This window comes from Takifugu rubripes, chromosome 3 (genome assembly GCF_901000725.2).
Source record: "Takifugu rubripes chromosome 3, fTakRub1.2, whole genome shotgun sequence".
Taxonomy (NCBI): domain Eukaryota; kingdom Metazoa; phylum Chordata; class Actinopteri; order Tetraodontiformes; family Tetraodontidae; genus Takifugu; species Takifugu rubripes.
The window spans coordinates 4834671-4860543 of record NC_042287.1 but is presented as its reverse complement, the minus strand read 5'-3'; the positions used below and the strand labels follow the sequence as shown (position 1 = coordinate 4860543).

General features: G+C 39.4%; 1 protein-coding gene across 1 annotated transcript in view; it reads left to right on the top strand.

Annotated features, from left to right (window-relative positions):
• Nucleotides 1–22677, top strand: part of ctnnbl1 (catenin, beta like 1) — a 31380-nt gene extending 8703 nt beyond the window's left edge. Inside the window, exons 7-16 of the mRNA XM_003962995.3 lie at nt 129–220; nt 433–505; nt 1157–1215; nt 1584–1732; nt 3845–4026; nt 9993–10090; nt 10699–10779; nt 17039–17176; nt 17987–18059; nt 22305–22677. Of these exons, the coding sequence (XP_003963044.1) occupies nt 129–220; nt 433–505; nt 1157–1215; nt 1584–1732; nt 3845–4026; nt 9993–10090; nt 10699–10779; nt 17039–17176; nt 17987–18059; nt 22305–22393 (1034 nt within the window). The 3' untranslated portion in view covers nt 22394–22677. The remainder of the gene's footprint in view (nt 1–128; nt 221–432; nt 506–1156; nt 1216–1583; nt 1733–3844; nt 4027–9992; nt 10091–10698; nt 10780–17038; nt 17177–17986; nt 18060–22304) is intronic.
• Nucleotides 22678–25873: the final 3196 nt, after the last annotated feature.

Here is a 25873-nt window from a genome sequence, read left to right as displayed (position 1 = left end):
CTTTCCGGAATCCCACGGCCTGACCCCAGATCAGTAAATCACTTTGAACATTTCAACACAAATGTCCCCAAATGTGTATTTTGTGTCTAGTGCGTCTTCAGCTTCATTGTTTTTTTTCCATTTCTCAGCAATTATAGAAAATATGGCAGAGTTCAGACCTGGTCTGTGCACCGAGGCAGCTCAGCAGGGGCTCATGCAGTGGCTGCTCAAGAGAATCAAGGTAATTACAGGATGTGATGGTAACTCAAGGTAACTAAAAATCTTGAGAAACCTCAAATTAGCATATTTTTTTAAAATAAAATTCAAAACTCTCACATTGAGGATTTTAATATGCTGTTATCTGCTGATTTTCTTTGTGTTTTTGTGAAAACAAATGATATTGCATTCACTTTTTAAATTCTTGTTACTTTGCTCTGTTGTATCTTCCCTAAGGCAAAGATGCCATTTGATGCCAACAAGTTGTATTGCAGTGAAATCCTTGCTATCTTACTTCAAAACAATGACAGTAAGTTTGTCACTAATGTGTTTTGTAGTTTAAAGACTCACTTTGTACTATATGTGATACTGTTAAGTCTGTAAAATTTTGCACAGAGATAGTGATAGAAGAAGATAGCGCAATTTTACTGCACATTTGTAGTTAGTTGTAGTAGTAGTTTTAATCATTTTGGTCCACTACAATATTTGGTAAATAAGCTAATGGGGCTGCAGTTGAGGCATAGACACTTGACTTTAAGCGCTTTCCCAACATTTAACACTTAGATAGTTTTTACAGTTTTAATTTAAGTACTTGGAAATAAATTCAGATATCTATCATTTATATATTCTTGTTATCAAGGGTACATTAAAAAATGTTATCCTAGGTCTTGGAATTATTTTCCCCTTACCGCTGTACAATTTTGTTGTTTTTTTCCTCAATATTTTTTGGTTTTCTTCTTTCCTCATACTAAATTCACCAAGCACCATAATGTGCAACGGTGGTAACTTTAAAGCCGTTAAAAATAAAAAAAACAAATGGCTTTATTTGTTTTAAAGAACTGTTATAGCTTTTGTTTTATAAATCATTGTCAGTCACTTATCCTTACTAGTTCAAACTCAATTTAATCTGCTTCATATGCGGTTGCTGTACTCATATTTTACGGTCTTGTTCTTCCTGCAGATACCAGAGAATTGTTGGGTGAGATGGATGGTATTGATGTGTTACTACAACAATTATCAGTAAGATTTCTGTTTTTATATTTTAACGTTCGCATCATCCTGCTTCATATTTTAAATCAGTTGTAGTAAATGCCATCATTTCAAACTCGTTGTGATAATGTTTGGTCTGTAGCCTCAGATTAAAACTTCTATCACATTTCAATGACTATTGAAGCATTTTATTGGCTATTTGTATCTTCCTGCTCTTTTTTGTTTTGAAACTGTTAACTCTTTTCAAACATTTTTATCTTTTTCATCACCTATTCCAGCAAACATCTTATTAAAGCATTTGCTGTCTGTTAATGAATTTCCTTTTTATCCAGCATGAATACAGCTGACCTAGTTTCCTCCCCGTTCTAAGCACACTTTCCCTCTGCTTCCCTTCTCAGGTATTTAAACGTCACAACCCGTCCACAGCCGAGGAACAGGAAATGATGGAGAACCTCTTCGATGCTCTGTGCTCCTGCCTGATGCTGTCAGCCAATCGGGAGCGATTCCTCCGAGGGGAAGGGCTTCAGCTCATGAATCTTATGCTCAGGTGAGACTGGAACATGCCACAAGTTGTCAAGATTTCATTGGATGGACCCACATTCAAATTTGATGTGTATTTTTTGATGTGTAATGCTCAATCAACACAAAAGAACTGTTAGTGTGCTTTAAAACCTTTTATAATGCAGCTTCTCCCATTTTCCCTTAACTCACTTTCATGGTTCTTTCTCTTGTGTTCTTCTAATGATACAAGGAGTGAAGGCAAAGGTGCACAGGCTTGCTTCACAACTGCATTTTACTAACTGATTTTACCTCAAGGTTGATATCAATTTTGTTGTTCAGGGTTCTTCTTACATTATTTTGAAAAATATTTTTTCTGAATCCTTTCATGGTGTGATGAATCCTCATTTGTAGCTCCACAGCTGATTTTATAATCACAATACTACTAGTAGCACAGCTCTTTAAGCTATTTAAATAAACAATAAATCCCAAAGAAACATCAGCGAGTGGCTAAGACGAGCTATGTCACAGGACATACAATAAAAATGAACTAGAAGACTTAAATGCTAACAAAAATGGCCCAAATCGGCGTTTCTGCGCGTCTCCATATAGAAAGAGTTATATCATTAAAGCGGAAAAGTATTAAATATTCTTTTTCTTCCACACTTTAGACTGTACTGAAATGCATTTTGTCAAATCAATTGATTGGGTTGCTCTTGGACAGCTCTTTAGCCCAATAATACAGGAGACCGATGTAGCTTTAATTTAAGCACAATCAGTGAGCAATCAGATCTTGATTAGACACCAGAGATGCATTTTAATCTTACAATTTGTAAATTTATGAGGTTAGATACTATCCAGCAATCTAATGAAAAATACTTTCAGAATAATTTCTGATGTAAAAGATGCCCTTTACATGTGTCTCTTTTGATCTTTTTGGAGGCAAAACCTAAATCCATTGGGATTACCATGTTGCTTCAAATTCATTCTTCTTCAGATCACATGGCACATCATTGTTTTGGGTTTAATTACAGCTTAGTTCACAACACCATTGTTGATTTAAGTCAGCTGTCAGCTATCTAAATTGCCCAGTTTCCTTCAGAAAGTACAATGAAAGTACAATTCCCAGCTTTCCCTGCAATCTATAATGTTCGATGCTCTGGACAAGCAGACTCAACTGTCAGGAATATGTGCCCCTCCTCTAAGAAAAGCACTAACACAACTGTTATTGGTAGGAATGAGAGAAGTAACGTTGTGGTAGACACTTGTCTATCCTGAGAGGCTTTGAGATGGAGCCCAAATGTTTAACCTGCACTATGTTGATGATGCTGTGGAAAGTATGAGCAAAATGTGATTTTTAGTTTTTGTATGGCACTTTTGATGACATTTAGGCTAAAGATATAAACCTTTGATATATTGGTGGGTAAAACTTCTTCCTTTAACACCCAAAGCCCTAAATTTGCATTTAGTTTTTGTAACATCACTCTTGCAATATATGGAAGAGGGAAAAAATACTGGATTTTTACCATAAATGCCGTGCCACACATTCCCTGCCCTCTCTTCATTAACACTCTAGCAGTGTGTCTGTATGGCTCTGTCTGTCTCTGGATGACTGCCAACCAGCGTGAGATGTGGCTGTATTTCAGTCTTTTCATCCTGGTTGGGTGGGATGCTCCAAAATGGCACTGAAAGCTTTAAAATATAAAATGAATGAGTGCTTGATGTTGAATAATTGGGATTGACCTTGATTTACAAAAACAAAATGCAATCAGACTGGAAAAAGAAACCAATATAATTTTTATTAGCTTGAAATATACTTTAGTTGTGCATTATATACACAACTGGCATGAGTATTTGGCCTAGCAAAAAAAAATGCATATGAACCAATGTTTAAACATATGCCAGGCTGCAAGTATGAAAAAAAACACTCACATTTTTATGTAGAATGCTGAAAATAATATATAATAGAATCAAACTTCCAGACACCACCCATAAGATACATATGAAAAAAATGGACAAATCTTAAATAAAAAATAAAATACACGTTAATGCCTAATGTCATTTAAGAATAATAACTAATGATGAATAACATTAACAATACCAATGATAATAAGAAATAATAATGATTACAATTTTTGACCTTTTAAAATTGTTGTCACAGAGAAAAAAAAATATCCCGCACCAGTGCTCTGAAGGTCCTGGACCATGCAATGATCGGGTCAGAGGGGGCAGACAACTGTCATAAGTTTGTGGACATCCTGGGTTTACGAACTATCTTTCCACTCTTTATGAAAACTCCCAAAAAGATGAAAAAGACCGGGACTTCAGAGAAGGAACATGAAGGTCAGTACCTAAGAAGACATTTTCAGGGGGACTGGGGAAAAGTCTTGGATGTATTTGGGTCTGGTTTGTTGGGATTTGCTGTTACCTGTTTCCTACAGGTGGACATAATCGTTTGCTGCTGTCAGTTTACGCTATCCATCCAGTTGTCATTGATTTTCCCGTCTGCTCTCTTGAACCTTTCTTCTCTCTTTGGTAAAAGCTGGGGCAAGCTCAGACAAGCTCAGACAAGAACCCAAGATAGCTTGTGCGGTTCTCTGCTCGTCACTTCATTACCAACTGTACACCCTGAATGTGGAACCCCTCCCACTCTCACTGTCTATATTAATTAAGTTAGTTTCATCTGCTGCAGCTTTTAAGCCCTTCGGAGAGGAACAAATTGCCTGCCTTTGTGTCCTAACTCAACTAGGGAACAGATGAATTAACCTTTGACATCATCAAGCAGAAGGGGAGGAGTGTGCAAGATAACCCATCCCAACACTTAACCCCCCTGTGTGTCAGAGGCCCTGTCTCTGTCACACGCTTGAAAGACAGATGTGGATGTATACCCTGGAAGCGATATATTCCTGTGATGTTTAGAGTGGTATTGTGTCTTGAAATCCACATCATGTTCCTGCCCTTTTAACTCTGCAGCTATTTGCTAAGCCTTCATTCTTTGCTGCTGCAGTTACTTAATGAATAATGTTCTTGGGTACTATAAAATATTCAATAGTTTTACAGCATATTTTTACTTGTATATAGTGTTACAATATATAGTGTTGCTCATCCATGTTTTTACAGTTTCCTAGAATGGGGGGAAAAAAACCCGACTGGAACACACACTTAATATTGTGAGCTATAGTCTGTTCATAATTTTAGTGCTTACAGTGGGAAAAATAACAATTTGTTACACTACAGATATTGCAAGTTTTCCTCACAAAAAATGGAGAGGTGTCTGATTTCCATTTTCATTCAAGTGTGAGAGACAGAATAAAAAAAAACATCCAGAAACTCAAATTTTATGATTCTTAAATCATTAATTTGCATTTTATTGTAGGAAGTAAGTATTTGGGACAATAGAACAGTAGCTCTTGAGCAGCTTTGCGTGCACCGTAACAGCGATTTTGGCCCATTCTTCCATAATGATATGGAAGAACCAGCCATGACCCATCTTCAGTGCTCTTACTGAGAGGAGGAGGTTGTGGCCCAAAATCTCGCAATGCATGGCCCTTTCCATCCTCTAGTCAACACGGTGCGGTTGCTCGGACTGTTGCAGGGGAAAAAAAAACCCAAGCGAGATGTTTCCACCCCATGCTTCGCAGTTGGGATGGAATTCTTGGGATTGTACTCATCCTTCTTCCACAGCCAGTGAAATTTATACTAACAAGTTCTATTCTATTATTCTATCTTCCACAGTTGAACTGGGCATTTAAAATTAAAATTACAGACCTCTCCATTCTTTAGGAAAACTTGCAAAATCCGGAGTGAATCAAATCCCCTTCAAATCCCCTTTTTCCCCACTATAACTCCTAATGGGCTTACAACAAATCTCTGAACTGGATTTACTTATGGATATGGCCATGGAGAAAAACGTTTTGGTCCTCAGCATCCCCTATCGGTTCACAAGGGGGAACCAGGAAGGGGGGCAGACTACCATATCGTTCTTTGGTCCTTGATGTTACACCCTGGATGTTTACTGCACGCTTATTATTTTCATAAATGTTCAGGCAATTTGGTTTTAAACCCAACATACACATTATATTAATACCTTATAGTAAAAATGTAATTGAATGTATATTTTGTCAGCTTCATCTGCATTCTAAACTTGTTTAAGTCTGTTTGAACCAGCAAAAATGCAAAACGTTAGGCTGTTAATTTTGGACAGATTTTGCTTGCATTGTTTTTTTTCCCATTAATTTCAGCCGCTATAAGTCCTCCAACCCTTCTTCACTGGTTTTTCCAACAGCTACAGGCAAAATGATATGTCTGTCATCAAGAGGCATATTGAGTATGCTCTCCTTTAGAACTGCTAATTGAAAATGGTGTGAATCAAGTGGTTCTCCAGAATAACACAATGACACTGTAGATTAATTAACAATCATCCATGTCAAACAAAAGTAATTAGGAAGTAGAAACCTGTGTCATTCTGTTTTTAATGCTCTCCCTCATACTGTGACTGCAAGGCTGTCCTTTGTAAAACTCAGCAAGATGTATCCCCGAGAAATCCATTCTGGGAATCACGGAGTTCCAATCTGCAATTGCTGGGGTATTCAGAATGGACTAATTAGAGAGGGGAAAGATGGGGGATAGGGAAAAGAATTAAAATCAAGGGAAATCTGAATAACAAATCAGTTTGAGTTTTTCTACTCAGGAAAGTTCTGGTCATGTCCTGCCATTTGCTGAGTTGTTTTTAGGGTCTCGGTTTATTGGTTTGTATACTCTGTCATTACCAGTGAAAATGAAATCATATGATTGAAATTGGTGGCAGCTGGTTGTTATATTTAGGAAGTTAATGATGCGAGTGAGCCTGAGAGGCAACAGAAGTAAACAACTAATTTGCACGGTGAGGCAGAGTTGTTTGATCCAAGTCTATATAAGTGCATTTGTTTGTGTGTATGTGAAAGTAAGTTTTATTTATTGGACAGAACATGCATAGCAGCAATGAGGCCTTTGTTGTTGGTACACATTTGAGGGCCACACAAATACCTTCAAGCATGGAGAATGGCCTTAACATGACCTGTGTTTTCAAATGAATGTATTCAAATAGATAGTGATTAAAGCATGAGAGCAGCAGCCAGCCCCACTGTGTCTGGCTCTGAAGTTCTGTTCAAAGTATACAGAGAAGGGGAAGATGGAAAAAGCCTAGCTTAATCATATTGGAAGGCTTTCTAGAGGCAGTTTCATTATAAAGATAAATTATAGAATTTTATCAACCTATTAATTTATCATTAGTATCTGTCTTCTGATATGAATAAATGGATTTAGAAAGTCTGGCTGTGCAGCCAAGTATATATGATTAGATATGTGCCTGTAACAAGGGAATCCTCATCTATCTGGGTTTAATGATGAAATGCGGACGATATATTTCAGTGAAAAGCACAGCTCTCATTCGATCATCCTTCTCTTAGCACAGAGTGCCTTTGGTGCTGATAGAGATCAGCAACATCTTACGTGAAACAAGTTTGATTGTAATCTGAGTCATGCTGTGTAATCCTATTAATAGTGCATTTCAGAGGGAGAGAGTTACTGTTAGACCCCTCCATAAAGATGTGTCTAATTAACATTTTCACATTTGGTCTCTCTTCTGGTGTGGGCGATTGTTTTCCCAGCTCTGCAAACTTATTCTGTATTTAGAATTTACTTGAGGATTTTTAGGGTTACATGAAAAGTTTTTAAAACTGTGGAGCAGTGAGTTCTAATTAAAATCGGAGGGAAAACAGGAAATACAACTTCCATCTGTGAAGCTGGAAACTGGAAGACGTTTTGCTTATTCAACCAACAGAAGCCCCGCAATTCTGTTAGAGCAGAGGGCTGATTGGTTTTCATTGGCAAGTTTGTTATATGACAAGCTGTCGCTAAAGGTCGCCAGTTTAAGACTCATAGAAACCTTGTGATTGTAATGCCTATCAGGTTTAAGGTTGCACGCCCAATGTGAAAGTGGAGTGTTTGCACCCAGGTTTGAATGGCTGTTTACCTGTTTGGGGAGAGCACGCACTACAGGGTTGTGATTAGGAGGTTTCTAGTTGTAACCTTCCTTCTATTTAAGGATGGTTGTTCTATAGCGTGACAAAGATGGCTTCTTTTACCCCTCTTTCAAACACCAGTTTTCTTTGACTAAACTTTTTAAGGTGCTGTCTTTTAATGAGTGACCTTTGTCCTTAAGGTGCAGGTGAAGAGCTGAGTCCTCTCCAGAGGAAGTGGATGTCCCGTGTGGAGTCGTGCACTTTAATAGAGCAAATGTTTGTTTTCTCCAATGTCCAGGTCTGTGTAGTCATCAGTGCACTGGACAGCTCTTTTTCAGCCTCTGGGTGGACCAGTGTCACCAGTCTTGAGATAAAAGGAACGTGATACGTGTTAGATCCTCCTAATTTTTTCACGGAATTGCGTTCCCAACCCAGCTGCTGGCCCTTGATAGCGGTCAGTCAGCTTCCATATCACATGATATTGATTGCTTTATTTTTTATTTCAGGAGTTGTTTTGATTATGGAGGTCCTCGTGTTATTTAACATCCACCCACCCATATTTTTGGATTGATGCCTTTTTCAGGGCCACTTAAACTACAGATCCATCCATCTCTTCACGCAGTCAGAGGTGTCTCAGCAAACCTTGATAGACTAACTTGTGGTGCATGCAGTCTGATTATGCTCCCCGGGGCACAGCCAGACTATCCCTGTAGACCAAGCCTAAATCTGTTTTCTAGTGAAGTAGCACCGATCTGAAAACGGGTCACTCAAAAAATGAATCTTTTTGCACATTAACTTAGTACCTTCGATCCACCTGGGTCAAATATGAGACTTCGCCTAAATGACTGGTAGAGGGAAAATAAGTACATGTACATGTATTACATAGATTGTTCCCACAAAGCTATTTCATATTTAGCAAAAATCTCAACAGAGCAGTGGCTGTTTTAAACTGCATGTAGAGCCCATTCCACAGACAGCTATAGTCTCTGGCATATCAGAAAGGTGATGACATCAATTATCAGTTGCAACCATTTGATTATGTAGCATCCTTTTTGGACAAAAAGCAGTTGCTAGTCCTTTAAAATTTACTGGATGCGGCGTATAATCAGGTGCGCTCTATAGTCCGGAAATTACGGTATCCTCCATATCATTAAACCAACAAACGAAAAGTAGAGCACCAATTTAAGCCTATGTTTCTTTGTCTCTTACAATACTCTATAAATATTGCTGTCTTTTTTCATAAAAGTGACACTAAACATTAACGTTCAAATTTCAGGTGAAAAGCAATGTTTGGTCCCAATAATGATTGGATAAATAATGAATACTAGATTAGATGGCGCTCGCTCACTCGCTCACTCACTCACTCACTCACTCACTCACTCAATGTACACAATATTTACAGCAACGAGCAGTTTCTCTAGAACTGTTATTTCCTTCATTACACGAAGCTGTTTTACAGGACATCCAAAAAATTCTTTCAACAGGTTTAATGGTATTCATCGGGAAGTAGGAACTAACAGTTGTCTTTTAGTCTTAATTGATGAAAAACGTTATAGACATGTTAATGTTTGTTTTGTTTATCAGTCAAAGTCGCCACAGATTTTACGCTTTATGGATTTGTCAGCCTTCAATTCCTGTGAACAAGCACGCTGTGGTTTAGAGGATTGCAGAAAGGGCGCTGAGAGCAAACACAACCCCTTTTTAAAAAGCAGAAAAGGGTTTGATTCCTGTGCTCTTGTTGCTTAGCAACTGCAAAAGAGAGAATATTGACCTCTTGTTGATAAAGTCCAATTACATTTGCCCCCACTTTTCGTGTACCTGGGGTTTTACAGCATAAAGTTCTGGTCGCAGTCTGTTCTTTATTTAATATTTGAAAAATACCGAACCATGATTGTCACGAACATTATCAGACTTGGACTAAATATAGGGTATGAGTAACAGAAAAACATTCAGCACTCACCTTATTCGTCTTAGTTGCACCAATGTTTTCTGTGCAGACCATAATCCCTACGAGGTCTGTCAGAGATGACGTTCTTTCACCGTGAGAAATGTCCCGGTAATTATGCCGCAATTATGTATGCCTCAGTTAAGTCTATTATTCCCATCCCAGCGTATGCCCTCAAATTAAAATTGATTTCTAAATTTGCTCAGCTGGCCAGGTGCTGTGTCTGCCAATTATTATGATCTGTCCTAAAGATATTTTGTAAAGGGCTAACAAAATGAAAGAAAGTTTATATATGTGAATGAAGAGGTGTTTGACCATTTTGCTGTGTGTTTTGATGTATCCACCCTACTGTCTTTTGTCAGAACACGTCTGCTCCATAATGGCCTCCATGCTGAGAAATCTCAAGTCCCAACAGAGAACCAGGCTCCACAATAAATTTACAGAAAACGACTGCGAGAAGGTTAGTTTGTGCAGGGTTACTTTGCTTACTTCTTCGTCATCCTTACACATTTGCACATCACCATTCAATTGCAGGAACTGGTTTTATACTAAAGTTCATCATGTATTCATTTTTTTTTTAAGTAATTGTAATTGCTTGGATCTTAAAATTGATTTATTAAAAAAAAACATACATGAGTGTCTATCAGTTTTTGGCGTAATTCTAAGAAAGGTTTAATTATACAGAAAGTTAAATTCTGTTAAATCTAGGAGTAAGTAAGAGATTCCTAATAGCAATATTATTAATACTACTATATCATGTGGCAGCAATAATTAAAAAAAAAAAACTTTCACAATTACAGACTTCATTTACTTTTTATTCTACTCAATACAATATTGACTTCAACAAGGCTTGTCGTCACCTTGTCAATAATACATGTCTCATACTACAAAACTCTTCATTCGTGACAGTCACGAAAGTCATTACACTATATAAGAGTCACTATCCTTCTCATGTTATATGTTAAAATGCAGATTAAATGATTTAGATTTGTGTTCATTATGCTCAGTCAGGCCAAATCTTACATTTGCTGTCTTTAAACGGACCCTTTTTCATATTTTTGTCTCCAGGTTGATCGACTGATGGAGTTGTATTTTAAGTACCTGGAAGGTGTTCAACTGGCTGACAAGAGAATCGAAGGAGAGAAACACGTAAGCGTCCCAAAACCTAATCTTTGGTTTCTTCTTAGACTACAGATGATCCGCTAGATGTGTTCAAAGCTTTTAGCTTTGAACAACAGTGGACTTAAGTCATTTATTTGACTTAAACTATTAAAGATGGACATTTTATAGTTTGGAATTGGAGAAATAGGCATCCAGCAGCCAACAATCATTAAAATTATTTTGATCTACCTTCTCTTCATAAGCTTATCGGAAAGAATCTTGCTATTTTTACTTCTCAATACTTTTGGCTTTTGAACCAGGGGGGATAATTGGCAACAAAAAAGTTTTTACTCATTAATTTGTACACACAGAAACAGGAGCGCTCTCCAAGCTTCCATTCAAAACTTAAATCAACCATCATGTTAGACTAACTAATGACAAAATGTTAATGAATGATGTTAGTGCAGCAAACACATTTAATGTTTCCTTTGGCCCCATATCACCTTTTTGAAAGGTGATTTGTTTCAATGAAGTGCACCATCATCATCAATACCAATGATAATAATAATAATAGGAAGGATAAGGAAGGCTCAGGAGAGGAAATTGCAAAATAACTGGCTGGGCAGTAGATCAGTTGAGAATCTTGTAATTAGAGGACAATTGCACAGTGGCTTGTTTGTCTTTCACTGTAAGTCACTTTGGACTATAAGTCAGACATGGAAAATATCATAAAACAAATAGCTTTGTAGCAGTGTAATAAAGGGAATTCTCGTTTCAATTAAATTCCTTGTATTTGCCTAAGAGATTGGGATGTATTGATGCAAACATAATTGTCTGATTTCCTCTCTAATGATGACAGAAGGTTTTTATCTCAGACAGACATCGCAGTGAGATTGCCAAGAAAAGGCCCGACAGTTTGACATTTTCTCCATTTCTCTTCTCTGTCTCACTGTATGCCTGCTGGCACCTGCTCACTTCCTCGCCAGAATGGCCAAGGCTTGATTTTGTGATAACCTCCTGATAACAAACTGTGTCCATGTGTGCGCTAGGATCTCTGTTAAGCCTCTTCTTTCTTTCTTTCCTTTTCCAATGAACCGGAAGAAACCAGTTATCAATTACTGTATTTTCGCAACCACAAAGCGCACCGTATTAAAAGGCGCAGTCTGTATTTAACACATACTGTATTTTCTGGACTATATGTCGCTCTGGAGTTTAAGTCGCACTAGCCAAAAAATGCATAATAAAGAAGAAAAATAGATATATAAGTCGCGTTTTAGGGGAAAATTTATTTGATAAAATCCGAGACCAAGAACATACATTTCATCTTGAAAGGCAATTAGCATGGATTAGCAATAGGGTTACGGTATGCTAACGTAACATATTCAGCTACATGACCCACAACGAACTGAGTACGTGTCTGCTTTGTTAACGTAACATATTAACAGTTATTCAGATAACTAGCATAAAGAACATCATCAAGTTTACCAAACAATCAAGTCTAACTCCATAAACGAAGCACCGCTTCTTCTTCTGCATCGCTAAAGGAACTCGTTCCTCAGGTACACACGCCTAGAGCGCCCTCTTGTGGTTGTCAGTGAAAATAACGAACATGTGAAATTCTGTAATAATGTATTTATTTAAGTCGCTCTGGAGTACAGGTCGCACCCCCTGACAAACTATGAAAAAAAGTGCGATTTATAGTCCGGAAAATACGGTACATAAAGCGCAGCAGATTATAGGGCGTGGGCACTGTAAAACATACCGGTGCGCTATCTTAAAACATGCATACTAGCGTGTATTTAGCAATGTACTCACGTACATCAGCTTCTGTATCTGAAATGAATCCGAAATGGCTTTTGCGAAAGCCGAAAAGCATTTACAGATTTTGGAACTTGGTGGACACATAAGGCGCACCGCATTATAAGGCACCCCGTCCAATTTGGAGAAAATTTAAGACTTCTATGTGTGCCTTATGGTCGCGAAAATAAGGTATTCTTTGCAGAGAATCTACAGTCTTTCTATTACAATAGAAAAGTAATATATTAATAATATAATATAATAAAATTAATAAAGAAGTAATAAAGACAGACATTATCTTCAGCTCTTAGTATTGCAGTTGTTGAGTTAAGATTAAGAATTTTGCAGAAATGTACACAACCCATTTTTTTCCTTGTGGATAAACTGATTGAAATCAAGCTGAAAGACATTTCTATTTGTCTTTGTAGTCAAACACTTATTATATTACACATATTGTTTAATTATGCATACCATACCTGACTTACGGTGTGTGTTTGTGTGTGCACTTTCTTTTGTACTGGAGCAAAATCCACATCATGTGTGCGAATTAACCTCCACCGACTATCGCGTGTTATTCAAATGAGGTGATAAACAGCAGTCCTGTGCACGGTCTCAGCAGAATCGGACGCCGCCAGCTATGGCCTTTTTTAAAAAAATCTCTCCACGGTGCTTTTTGGTTCCCCCTAGTTAAGCCTGTTTTAAGAGGCGGTAAGCAAAATGTTTTTCCTCTGCAACATATTACTCAAAGATTTCTCAGGAGGATAGTAAAGAAAGAGCTGCAACTGCTCATTCTCTCCATCTCCAGCCCACTTCCTTTAATAAGCTGCATATTTTCCTCCTCCACCTTGGTATGTCTCTCTCTCTCTCAATCCTCCTGATTCTCTCCCTCGTTCCCTTAAAGCGGCCTCCACCATCCTGCGGTATTTTTAGATTGTCATCTCTGCAACACCTTCTTTCATCCCTCTTTTTGCTGTCTTTTACATACCTCACACTGTCACTCATCTCCACCCTCTTTTATAGGTCTTGGTTTTGTGTATCTCACTTTTTTGCTTTGTCTTCTTGAGTAGATCCATTCTTTTCTTTCCCTTTCTGTCATTTTTCTTTATCTGTAGTCCCTAATTCTGTCTCACTTTCACATGGAACCGATTCCTTCTGATCCTTCTTAAATAAAACCGCTTCCATCCCTCTCTCATCGCCTCTTTTTCCTTGCAAACAGTCTCCCTGCTCTCAGCTTGTTGAAAAAAGCTCTTAAAGATTGATGAAGCTCAGCAAAACATGGTTGAGGCGACCTCAATACTGTGAAATGCCTCAGTGCACTTTTCTAATAGCTAAGCACATACTGCTTCATATTTGTCTGTCTGCCTGTCTGTCTGTCTGCCTGTCTGTCTGCCTGGTAGGTTGTGTATACCTTGCGCTGTAAAAAACGAGTACATGAAATTGGCGGCTGTAACTTTGCTGACGATATGTTTTTACATGTCACCATTTCTTCAGAATTGCCCTTCCCTTCACCTTTTACATGGAAATAACAGATATTTCATGAGGGGATGCGAGCATAATTATTAAATGTGAAAGACTGATTGCTGGACGAGTGCGACGTCAGGGGAGCCCGGCAGATATAAATTAGGCCGATAACTTAATTAATGACAAACCACTTGAATTAAGTCTTCTCGAACTCTCAAACTTTTCTCCCCGTTGCTTCATTATCGACCTGTATATCTGTGTCCTTAATGAGGGTATCTTACTTCCCTCTTTCCAGCATTTGCTTAAGCTGCATAAAGAGCATTGCGACCTCCACAAAATCCTAGAAGCACTGTCACAGTGGATTTCTGCAAAGTGCTGACAAAGAAATCCCTTTAATCCTGCATCTAAGCATCCCAGTGGAAAAGAAAGCACCGAAATAACAACCAGACAAAGCCACACACAAAATCTTGTACAGACACACACACACAGTCAACACTCCCAGATTAAAGTTGCGGTAATACGATAAAAATGTGCCTACATGGTTTTTAATATGCACAGTAGTAACAGTTGAACTACAGGTCCAGGCTTTCATAAATCATCGCTACCCCATACATACATGCACAAGCTCACTACAGTACAGTGAAGAAAGTCAGACTAAAAATCACTGCAAATTACTTTGTCTGCACTGTTGCTCAGCTGCCAGGCTCCCCCGGGGCTGCAGTAATTGACTTGTCGAGTCCTTTCCTTCAACACGTTATTCTTTCTCTACTTCCTCTGTCTGGTGTTTGCCAGAGGGACCAAGTTGCCATACAGAAGATAGTGGCTCCACTGTCAAACCTCACCAGCGAACACAACTGTGCTGCTCTAATGAACACTGTCATACTGTCCAAAACCAGTTAAATGTTTAATCTTCTTATTTTATCCCAAATGCCCACCTCTTCTGTGACAATGAATATTTAATGCATATGTCAAAATTTAAGCCATACCACTGATATGAATGAAGAAGGAAGGAAGCCCGCAGTTTCTTTTTTAAAGCCAAATATCTGGGATATAAGCGCTAGCATATGGTGCTAGTAGAAGAATTACTGTCAACTTTCCAAGGAATCACAAGCAGAGGTCATTTTATATGACAATAAAGACATTTGACCTTATTCCATTGGTTAGCCCTCATTACTTAGCATAATAAGAACTACATAAATGATAAACATATTTGATGAGAACTTGACTTATTTAATAGATTTTTTAATTTGGCTCACCTCAGAAAGGCATGAGGAAGAATTAAAACCCATGTTTATCCACTCCTAATGTGCACAATTAAACACAAACAGAGACCATTTCCAGGCTCACCTTGTAGCTCTTGTGCCTTTCAGGCTTTCTCTCAATCAAAGAGAAGCAGGAAAAAACCCATTTGCCATTTGATGCATATGGAAGAGAATTGTGCTTTTCCTTGTTTTAATTCTAGTTGGATTTTTATTCGTGTCTGCCAGCGCACAAAACATAGATCTAATGTACCATTTTCTGTTCTGTAGACCACAACTGATTTAGTTTCACCTTGCTAAATGTCCCTAGCTGTTGAAGAACTTGTACAGCGGTGGTTGCAAATGTGCTAAGTTCCTGTTGAGAAAAGAGAGACAGGGTATTTATTACACTGCTACACTCCCCCCCTTTCTTCAGGTCTTTTATAAATTATTTCTTTCAGCCATTTAATTATACATTCTACTATCTTTTATCTGGCTTAAGTGTGCTAGTATGAATTGTAACTTTGCCACGAGCTTTCACACTGGATAATAATGAGTTTGTCCTAGAAACAGAGATATGTTCCCCTTACAGGAGACATATATGCAGCTTACATTCAAATAGCTTTGTTTCCTTGCATCTTTAATTGAATGCTGATTGTTAGGGACGGTTTATAGAAGGCCAAGCTCGAGGGGTACTTTACCAAACCTTCTGTAATCCTTTCTGTGCACTAAATGAATTTGGTGGATTACATGAGGGAAATAAAATGGACACATATCCTACATTGATCAAAGTTTAATATACTGAATTAGCATTTATTAATTTATAAACAAGTGAATGTTTTCCTGTCTTTCCTTAATATCACCAAAAATGGCTGCAAGAGTTTTGTTTTCCCCCTTCAGATTGTTCTTGTTCTGTAGTCTTAATAACTGCTCATTGATTAGGACCTGTTAATGAGCTGAACTTAAGCTATAATTGACTTTTGCAATGTAATTGATCTTTAAGGAGAAGGCCTTTTGAAAGTTTTAATTTTCTCCCAAATTAAATCATTGGAATGTAAATGTCATGTGTTTTACCCTTTAGCGTGACAGTACAAGCTATTTGTTTTCATTAGCACGGCCTTAACATGTTGCCCTTTCTCTTGATGCTCTTTCTCTTGTAGTGTAGCAGATCTCATGTTGGGCCTTGCTTCTTTAAACGGAAATATACATTTCAAGTCTATTAGAAAATATCTAAGTACTTTAATAAAATGCTTTTAGCATTTTCTGTAACTAACATAACCATTAAGTAAAACACATTTGAAATGTACATATACATTTATATGTAAATTATTTTCCCCCGTGTGTAGAAGCCCACCGGTGCATCTGCAGCAGATGTGCGCGTAGTATTTATGTAGCACTCTGCCCTTAACACTCCCCTCTTCCTTTCAGGTCTGCTTCTAAACTCTAATAATGATTAATGTAGGCTGCTTGCATATTGGCAGCCTGGTGTTATTGGTATACTGACAGGGTTGTTAAGATGGATAACTACACACAGTGTGTGTGAGCGTGTGTGTGTATGTACGTGCGTGTGTGTGTGTGCATGAGCAACAGAGGCTTCTGTTTTACAGCTTAGCAATTGATTTGCATGGCCAATTGAATAAATAGATTTGCGGCAAAAGCTGAATACACGTCCAAATTTTCTCAGTAGGATCTGTTTTAGGTGTGCAGGGAACAAAAGAATCACTTTTATCCAGCAGTATGTTTTATTTCTTTCACCACACTTACAAATGCGTGCAAGTAAAGTGTGTTTACCTTTGGCTACGTGTGTGCAGGAGATGGTTCGCCGGGGGGAGATTCTGGATGATGACATGGAGGATGAGTTCTATCTTCGGCGTTTGGATGCCGGGCTTTTTGTACTTCAGTTGATCTGCTACATAATGGTGGAGATCAACAACTCAGGAATATCACAGGTACACACATTTACAGACACACCGACTCTGGCGTCTCGAAGGAGGTTTTTCTTCTGATGTCCCATACGGTTGAAGCAGAAATGTGTCAGATCCATTTTCAGAACACTGCAATTTAAAAGCTACTTTAAGCTACCACTATTGATCCCATGATTGAATTCATTTTCTCCTTTGCTGATTCACTTCGCTTTACAGCGGCGCATGTGGACTAGTGAGGAAATCATAAGATGACTCAAACTTGCTGAAATGAATAGATATTTTACTGAAATGTGCTCAGAAGGCATAGCAACATGTCTACACGTGCTAAGCGTCTGAGCGTCTGTAAAGGTGCACTGTGTTGCATGGTTTCAACGCATCTCATGTTTGTCTCTGGAGACAACGCAGGGACAGGCAGTGCAGCAGAATATTACCAACCCCATTCCAGCCAATCACAGACAAGATGGCCAAGGGGGTGGATGGGGTTAATGTGCATGAAGATATAGATATAAATGGACAGACCGAGCAATCGAGTTAGCACAGTCATTTTAGGGACGTTAGCGTAGCACAGATTCACTTTCAATTTCGATGCACGTTCAGGACAGCTACGAAAACTTTGGGGAGAGGGGAGAGGTTGCTCTGTTTTTTTTTTTTGCATTTATTTCGAACATAAAAAGAAGTGACATCATGCATCATGTCCTGACAATCTTTATTTATATATTTATGTGCGTATATTTCTAAAATACATTTTCTTCTGGCAGTTCCATTTTAATGAGAACTACCTTTGATCAGACTAACTTTAAAACTTAAATTTGCTCCTTTTTTCTTTCCTTTTAGCTGCAACAGAGGGTTCATCAGATTCTCAACCTAAGAGGAGGTTCTGTCAAAATTGTTCGCCACATAATGAGAGGTAAGAAAGTCACGGAAAAAAGGTAGCAGGGATTCATTTTTGACAACTTTAGTATAGATTAGGATAAATGAGATAATCACTGTTTGATATTTAAATCTGCTGTGTTTATTTTGGTACACTGACACAGATTTAAACTAAATCCTACTGGTCACACAATTATGCTCATTGTGGTCACAAGTTTACCCACAAGAGCAGGGAAATTGAAGAAGAAATGTAATTTACTATAACCCGGCTATGAAGCATTACCATTTTACTTTAAAACGTCTTTGAATTTTTGAGCAGAGTAAAAAATTAAGTATTCTTTTTATTCTAAATCTTTGCAAACAGATGAAATTGTGGAATTACACAACTCTGAATTCAGTCATAATGAAAATGTCCTTCAATTCACCATTTCAAAAATGTCTTGTGCCATTTGTGTTCTGGCTACTTTTTGCTAAAGCTGGCAGTGATGTTGCTTTCTTTCCTGTGTGACATTCATCTTTGTTGTATCAGTGTCAGCTTAAGGACAAGCCGTTGGGCACAGAGCGACTCTCCGTGGCATGCAATAGTGTAGATGGAGTCATCGGTCACGCGTTGCAGTGCCAGCATGGCAGGTTTCCCACTGTGTTTTTGTATTTCTTAGCGTGTCTGTCCTCACGCTCAACTCCCTCCAGTGTGTCTACAAACACATGCCTGTGGATTCTGATGATGAAACCTGTTAATGTTAATCTCCCGTTTCTGTATTTTTCAAAAATTCCCCCCAAAAAGCTCATTAAAATAGCTGTCGGGTCCTTCGGATCTTAATATTTCACGTAGATCTCCCATCAATCCATGTCAAATAAAATTTAGTTAAATGCTAAAAGGTTAGCTGATGTATAAGAGACCATCTGGCATCTGTTATGTTTATCACTGAGTTCAGGCACAGTTACTTGTTGAAGAATTAAAGCCGTATTAGTTTTAGTTAAAGAGTAAGTAAACCCTTAAATGTTGGCTGACGTGTGTCACAGCTGGATTATGAGCTCTTTATGACACACCCAGCTACTCTCCAACAGACATCGACATGTATGCTACCTAACAAGCTGACGGTGAGCCACTCTGACAGTACCAGTAGCCAATCGCTAACTTTTACCACAGAGCGGTCATTTGAGGACTTGTCGCTTCCACAGTCTCCTCGCATCAATCACGACCACGGTGGTCCAGAGCCATACCCGTTGGAGCCGTGAGCACAGCAATTCTCTTGATTCAACCTACTCGCCACCGATTGCAGAGCCGACAGTTGCCAGATTTTATAGGAGGGGCGGGGCTAAGATGGAGGCCGAACATTTGGGTGTAATAACCGGGTTCCTCCCATAGAGGGCATTCACTTACATTTTTACAGCGAAATACACCAAATTGCAAAGCTTTGACTAAAATGTCAAGAGATGCAACCGAATCAATCAAAAACATTACGTTTTGGAGTGTAGTTACTTTTTTAAAGAAATGCTACCATGAATGTAGAAAAGTAGAATTTGTAGTTTTAAATGAGTTCGTCATGGTCGCAGTTTTAATGTCAATTTCAGGTCCTTATTTTAATGTCTAAAAAATATTTTGATTTTTGTTTGTATTCAGTGTATGTTTACACTGTGTTCAGATCTGCCCCCGCATGTTTATATTTGAATGCATCACTTTTATGGATTCCCATTTGCACGTTGGCTGTACTTGACCCTCCGCAATCTCGACGTTATTAATTTTTCAGATTGCATACGTGCGTTTGTGTGCGTGTGGGAACAAGTAATTCTGTTAAAAATGTGTGTGTATGTATTGTGCACGTCCTCAGCTGTTCCATTAACCTGCACTGTAGAGACCTTTCCGGTTTCAAGTGCCCCATCCTTCCAAAGTGAAACCTCAGAAAAAGGTTAAGCACATGCAGAGTGTGTTCCCAGCTCCGTCATCTTGACCTTAAAACCCACAGCTCACTGAATGAGGGGCAGCAGCAGGAAGACAGTTTAGCATTCTGCCAGAAGGAATATCGATTTCACTAATGTTTAATAGGAGGTTTTTGCTCCAGAACCTTGGGGTGCAATACTTTAAAGGGAGTGAGACAAATCAACATGGATAGTTTGAACAAAAAATAGAACTTTGGGGGACTAATGTGTTTTACATGAATCTGAATAGAAGTTATCTTGATACGCTGGCCAGAGCACAAGTATAAAGAGTCAAGGTATGAGCAGCCATATTAAGCTATTACTACTATATTAGGTATGATATAATTATTTTATTAATATATTCACTGTGTGTGACCTTGACTGGAAGATGATAAGCAGCTTTTCCAAATGGACAAAAGACGTCATAGCAGGAAGAGAGACTAGAAATCATTTGTATATGTGCAAAATAGTGCATGATTTTAGGCAATCATGTGGATGACATTTGTATGCCACTCACATGAAAAGTGACAGCTATAATTGTTGGCCATTTAGCGCCTTAAGTAGTTTTTTTTCGCCTCCATTAATGAGGCTGTCCTTGAAAAGGTTGTTGTTTTTTTAAAAAGAAAAAAAAAAGCATTGATCCCAGAAAGCAGCGGCAAATTGCTGAGCGAGGCGCAGTATTTAGTGCTGCTGATGTTTTTTCAAGGTGTCCTTGTTCTCATGCGTTTGTTCATTTTTATTTCGTTTTTGTTCTGAAGGTGCAGTGATTTTAGTTCTTGTTAATCATGATGTTGAGACACCCCATAACCAGTTGTGCTGTAAAAATACATTAGTGAACAAATGAAGACCCTACGGGACCGTTTGTGCCAGCTGGATCTGGCTGGTTTCAGACCAACGAGCGAGTGTTTCAGTGACCCGTGGCGTCTCTGCTGCAGCTTTACGCACTCTGTTATTCCCACTTTTACGTGTCCCTGTTCTTGGCCGCCGCTGCTCCTGGGAGCGAGTCTCCTTGTACTCACAGCAGATCGGTCCTCGTCACTGACCTGAGTAATGGCGATGCTCCGTACTCACTTGTACTCCATTGTGTTGCCGTGGTGACAGGAAGGGGAGGTTGCCAGCATACCAAAGAACAGATTTTGAGGAGTTAAAGAGCTGCTGTATATGTATATTCTGTATCCTTTGATACTTCGCTCGGAACAGTTACAGATTGTGTTACTGAGCCTGCAGCGGAAGAGGTGTGTTCACAAAAAAGGGAATTGTGTTACAAAAAAACAGATTTTGCTTTACAACTGAAACTGATATGAAGGAAACGTTATATTATTGGAATTTTTCATGTCAGTTACAGTCCTTAAAGTCGATCACAGTTTATTGCGATAATCTTTACGATGTTTTTCTAAAGAGCCGGTCCTATTGTCGAACCATGTCATTTCTTCACAATGCTGTATTTTTGAACCGGTACTTCAACCGGTACTTTTTACTTTTGAAAGTTTTCCTCTCAAACACACACTCCTCCTCTCCTACGTCTCAGAGGTCTTGCCTCCTGCCTCTGTGGCTGTCACCATTCTTTGTGTTCTATCAAATAACACAAAAACACCCCTACCTGCCGAAATGACAAAAATCCCTTGTTGAGCTTGACAGCAATGTTTGGTCCATCTCGACTCACCTGTCAGGAGCGATAGCTTCGTTCTTCTCCCTCTGTGGAGACAACGAGTCTCTCATCTTTCTGTCTCAGCAACACTGGCTTGTGTATATAATATGAGCCTCAGGGAGCGGCTGAGAGACGGCGCCAATGCCTGGAGCCCACAGAGGCTGCGGCAGCTGCAACTCTCTTTCTGCTACGCATTAGACTTTCAAAACCAACTCTGACAGTCTCCAAGGTCTCGTGTGGGAGGCAGATGCAAGAAAATGAAGAAAACAGTCAAAGACTCGGTGGCACACAGTGCAGTATGTGCAGCACTCGGTGCACATGACCCGATTACATTGAGCACTAGAGGAAGGTTGCCCTCATCGGTGTTTCAAAGAGAGACCTCTCAGGTGGCGTCGTTAGGGGTGGTGGCACTTTGATAATTCCACTGTTTGAAAGGTGCTCGCCGCTTAATATTTTGTTTTTCTCACCCAGATATCTTAATATAAACTTATACCGCCTATTCTAGGTGTGTTGAAAGGATTGCTTACTGATCTGAGAGTTTCTTTCCCCTTTTGTGCAGTTTATTAAAACCTTCCCTCACTATTATTTTGCTCACATGAACACAGTAGTGCAAGTTCAAGAGGAATCCTTGCACGTGGCTGGCTTCACCACCGTTCCTAAAAAGTCAGCCACATCACATTTATGTCTAATCTCCTGGTTTTTGTTCTCCTGCAGAGTACATCGAGAGTATCGGAGACGGGAAGAGCGAAGAGTACAAAGAGGCTGAGCGCAAACGGATCATGGACCTCGTAGACAACTTCTAGTAGCTGTTTTCGCGCAGTCACACACAAATATTCAACCCCATCAAAACATGTTGGGGTCGCTGCGTATGAATCCATGCACAGTAGACTCCAACACGGTTTGTTCTCAGAGCTCCAGTTTATCTTTTGTACCTCGGTGTTGAACACTGCAGGGTAATTACAGACAGACTTTACTTAGATGTGAACTTGATATCCTTTTAATACCCTCTCCACATTGGCTTGTTTGTTTTAGATTGCCTTGTAATTTTTTTTTTTTTCTAATAAAACATATGGTGATAAAATCCCAATTCCATGTTTACTTTTGTTTGATTAATATCACGGTTTAGTATGTGAGGTAGGAACAGCTTGTTGATAACAGTCTGTGCTTCTGCTTGGTTACTGTTGCACAGATGGAAGCGAGTGCAGCTTCTTTCTTGGCCTTGTCTCCACCCACCCACCGCTCAATGTCCCTGAGCTCTCAGCTCTCTGTCTGCTTTGTGGCGTTGTTCTGACACAACACTTGTCTACCATATCACACAACAGGTGTGTTTTGGTCGACCTGTATACATAAATCACCTTTTTCTCCCTTTATCGTCACAGCTCTCTTCCTTCACTTATCAGTGAAAAATAGCTTTCCTCACTTTTAGGCTTTTAGGACAAATTAATAAAATAAGTAAAAGATGGTGTTCAGTAAAGGGTTGTAAGCTATTATTTAGTCTGTTTTCTGCAGTAATAAAGGTACATACATACCTGCTAATGTAAAATCCTACAGAATGTCTATAAAATTCTAAATGAACTAAGTAATTTTAGTTTCTCTTTAATAGCAATATCACCCTCTGACTACAATAACGAGGTCTAGACGGCTTTCCAGATGTCCAAGATGAAGGCTTTATTAGCATTTGATCTAAGTCTCTGTCATTAATCACTCATTCGCAGCTCTCAGACTCTCAAAGCAGCAGTCAGGACAGTGGAAGGATGAGACTCCAGGACAGGCGTCACCTCTGTTGGCAGCCTCTAAATACCTTTAGAAGCTGTGGCGACGCTCCGTAGTTTAATGGGCCAAAACAGCAGGGATATCTTTGGTCTCTCACCAGTAATTATGACAGCTGCGTGTTAAACAGAGTTGTACAGCAATTCCACAGCCAAAGGGAAGAATAATCATAGTTTCTGAATGACTGGGTCCAAACCTGCTGCTGTAGAGACCGAGAGGGGATGGTATTTTCTTATTGGTGCGTACGGCGAGCAGGGTGTCTTCAAGCTTATGTGACCTCTGAGACCTGAAAATAAAGCTCAGCAAAATACATCATCCGGGTGTCAGCAGCGGAGCGAAGAGCCACAGTTCTTGTTTTTAATAACAAACATGGCTCCGTGTTTGCCACTTTTATTCACTGTCAAATGTGGCTATCAATTTTATTTATGGCGCACCGAGTTTCATGCCAAATGAAAAGCACACCAACATCTTTGATGACTCTTATCTATGTGTGACGTTGTACGTTACGTTTAATTTACAATTCAGACATATAGACCACGTGTCGTCTCTATTGGTTTCTGTGACTTTTCTAATTCAGCTTTAGCATATTTAGGACAATACCTGAGCAAATATAATGAAACCCAACTAAATAATAGAGTAAATTTTAAAAAAAGGTGGATGAGGAAAGTACAAACACAGGATTAAATATCGCACATGGATTTAAAAGAACAAATGTCTAATTTCAAAAATAAAGAACAGAAGTATCCTATCATGCAGACAAGAGAAGGTTCCACAATTTCGAGTTTATTTCCTGAAAAACTCCATCCATCCATCCATCCATCCATCCATCCATCCATCCCTCCCTCACTCCCTCCCTCCCTCTTATCCGGGGTCGGGTCGCGGGGGCAGCAGCCTAAGCAGAGAAGCCCAGACTTCCCTCTCCCCAGCTACCTCTTCCAGCTCATCCGGAGGGATCCCCAGGCGTTCCCAGACCAGTCGAGAGACATCGTCTCTCCAACGTGTCCTGGGTCTTCCCGGGGGCCTCCTACCGGAGGGACATGCCCTGAACACCTCACCAGGGAGGCGTCCAGGGGGCATCCTGACTAGATGCCCAAGCCACCCCATCTGGCTCCTCTCAACGCGGAGGAGCAGCGGGTCTACTCCGAGCTCCTCCCGGATGGCAGAGCTTCTCACCCTATCTCTAAGGGAGAGCCCAGCCACCCTACGGAGGAAGCTCATTTCGGCCGCTTGTACCCGTGATCTTGTTCTTTCGGTCATGACCCAAAGCTCATGACCATAGGTGAGGGTAGGAACGAAGATCAACCGGTCAATCGAGAGCTTCGCCTTTCGGCTCAGCTCTCTTCACCACTACGGACCTGAAAAACTAGATTTGCAAGAATGCAGATATAATTTGCTGATAATGGTGCGCTCTCACTGTGGTTACACATATTAAGGCCCCAGTCCGTGTCCACTGCTGAGCCCCATCTCTGCATGTGACAGGTGTCCAGTGAACTGGTGCGGGCATGTTCAGTAACGCATGGACAGAGAGCTGTCAAACAAAAATGTTTGAGTGACATCAGGAAATGATGGCATACGAATTTTATAGGCTTTTATAGCAACATGAGGAATTGGCTTATGGACGTGTTGCTCATTTGCTGTGACTGCATGATGTCAAATTACTGAAACTGCTAATCGGAAAATGTATAATTCCCTTCCTGTTACTTGCACTGCCCACGCACATTTTTTATTCCTGGGATTGTTTTACTGGGATCTTGCAACATGTTACTAAACTGGCATCCAGCCTCCATCAGGCACAAAATAACTACTGTATATCATTCATTTTATACCTTATTCCATCTGTTTTAGTCAACTATTGAGGCATTATTTCTTCATTTATTTTTTCCATGGAACCTTTGGGCTGAAACAAGCAGAATGCCCTTTACTAAATGGTGTAATTATAGACTGATCAATGTGACATTAAGATATGCATAGGTTAGAGTTGAAGTTCACCACCAGATGCACATATTTCATATCTACAAATGAAAAGGTTATAGCCAGAAACTTCCAAAATAAAGAAAACGAACTAAATGAAATATCTGATCAACTCATCAAATGAAAGACTCTAAACTAAATAATTTATTCCGTTGTTAGGTTCAAACTGTTCATATAACAATGCTGTAACTACTTATTATCACTCCTGAGCAGAACCCTGTGACCTACTTTAGCTGATGATCTATCGCCTCAGGATAGCAGGAGACAACCTGACCATCCATCCCCCATTTTCTTATATGTTCCTTTTGTATATATCATGCTTTGTCTTATCATATGGCGCTTACACGTACGCTTATTGTAATCTTACATGTCCGTGTGCTAGTATAAGAATAAACCTCACCAGGGCCACACTTGTAGCTCACACTGCAGACGTGTGGTTGCCCTTGCAGCAAGTAAACTGAAGCTTCCGTCTCATTCCTCTGACGGCAACAGCACGGGAAGAAAACGGATCACTTTCCCCCCAACACCGTTCATATAAAAAA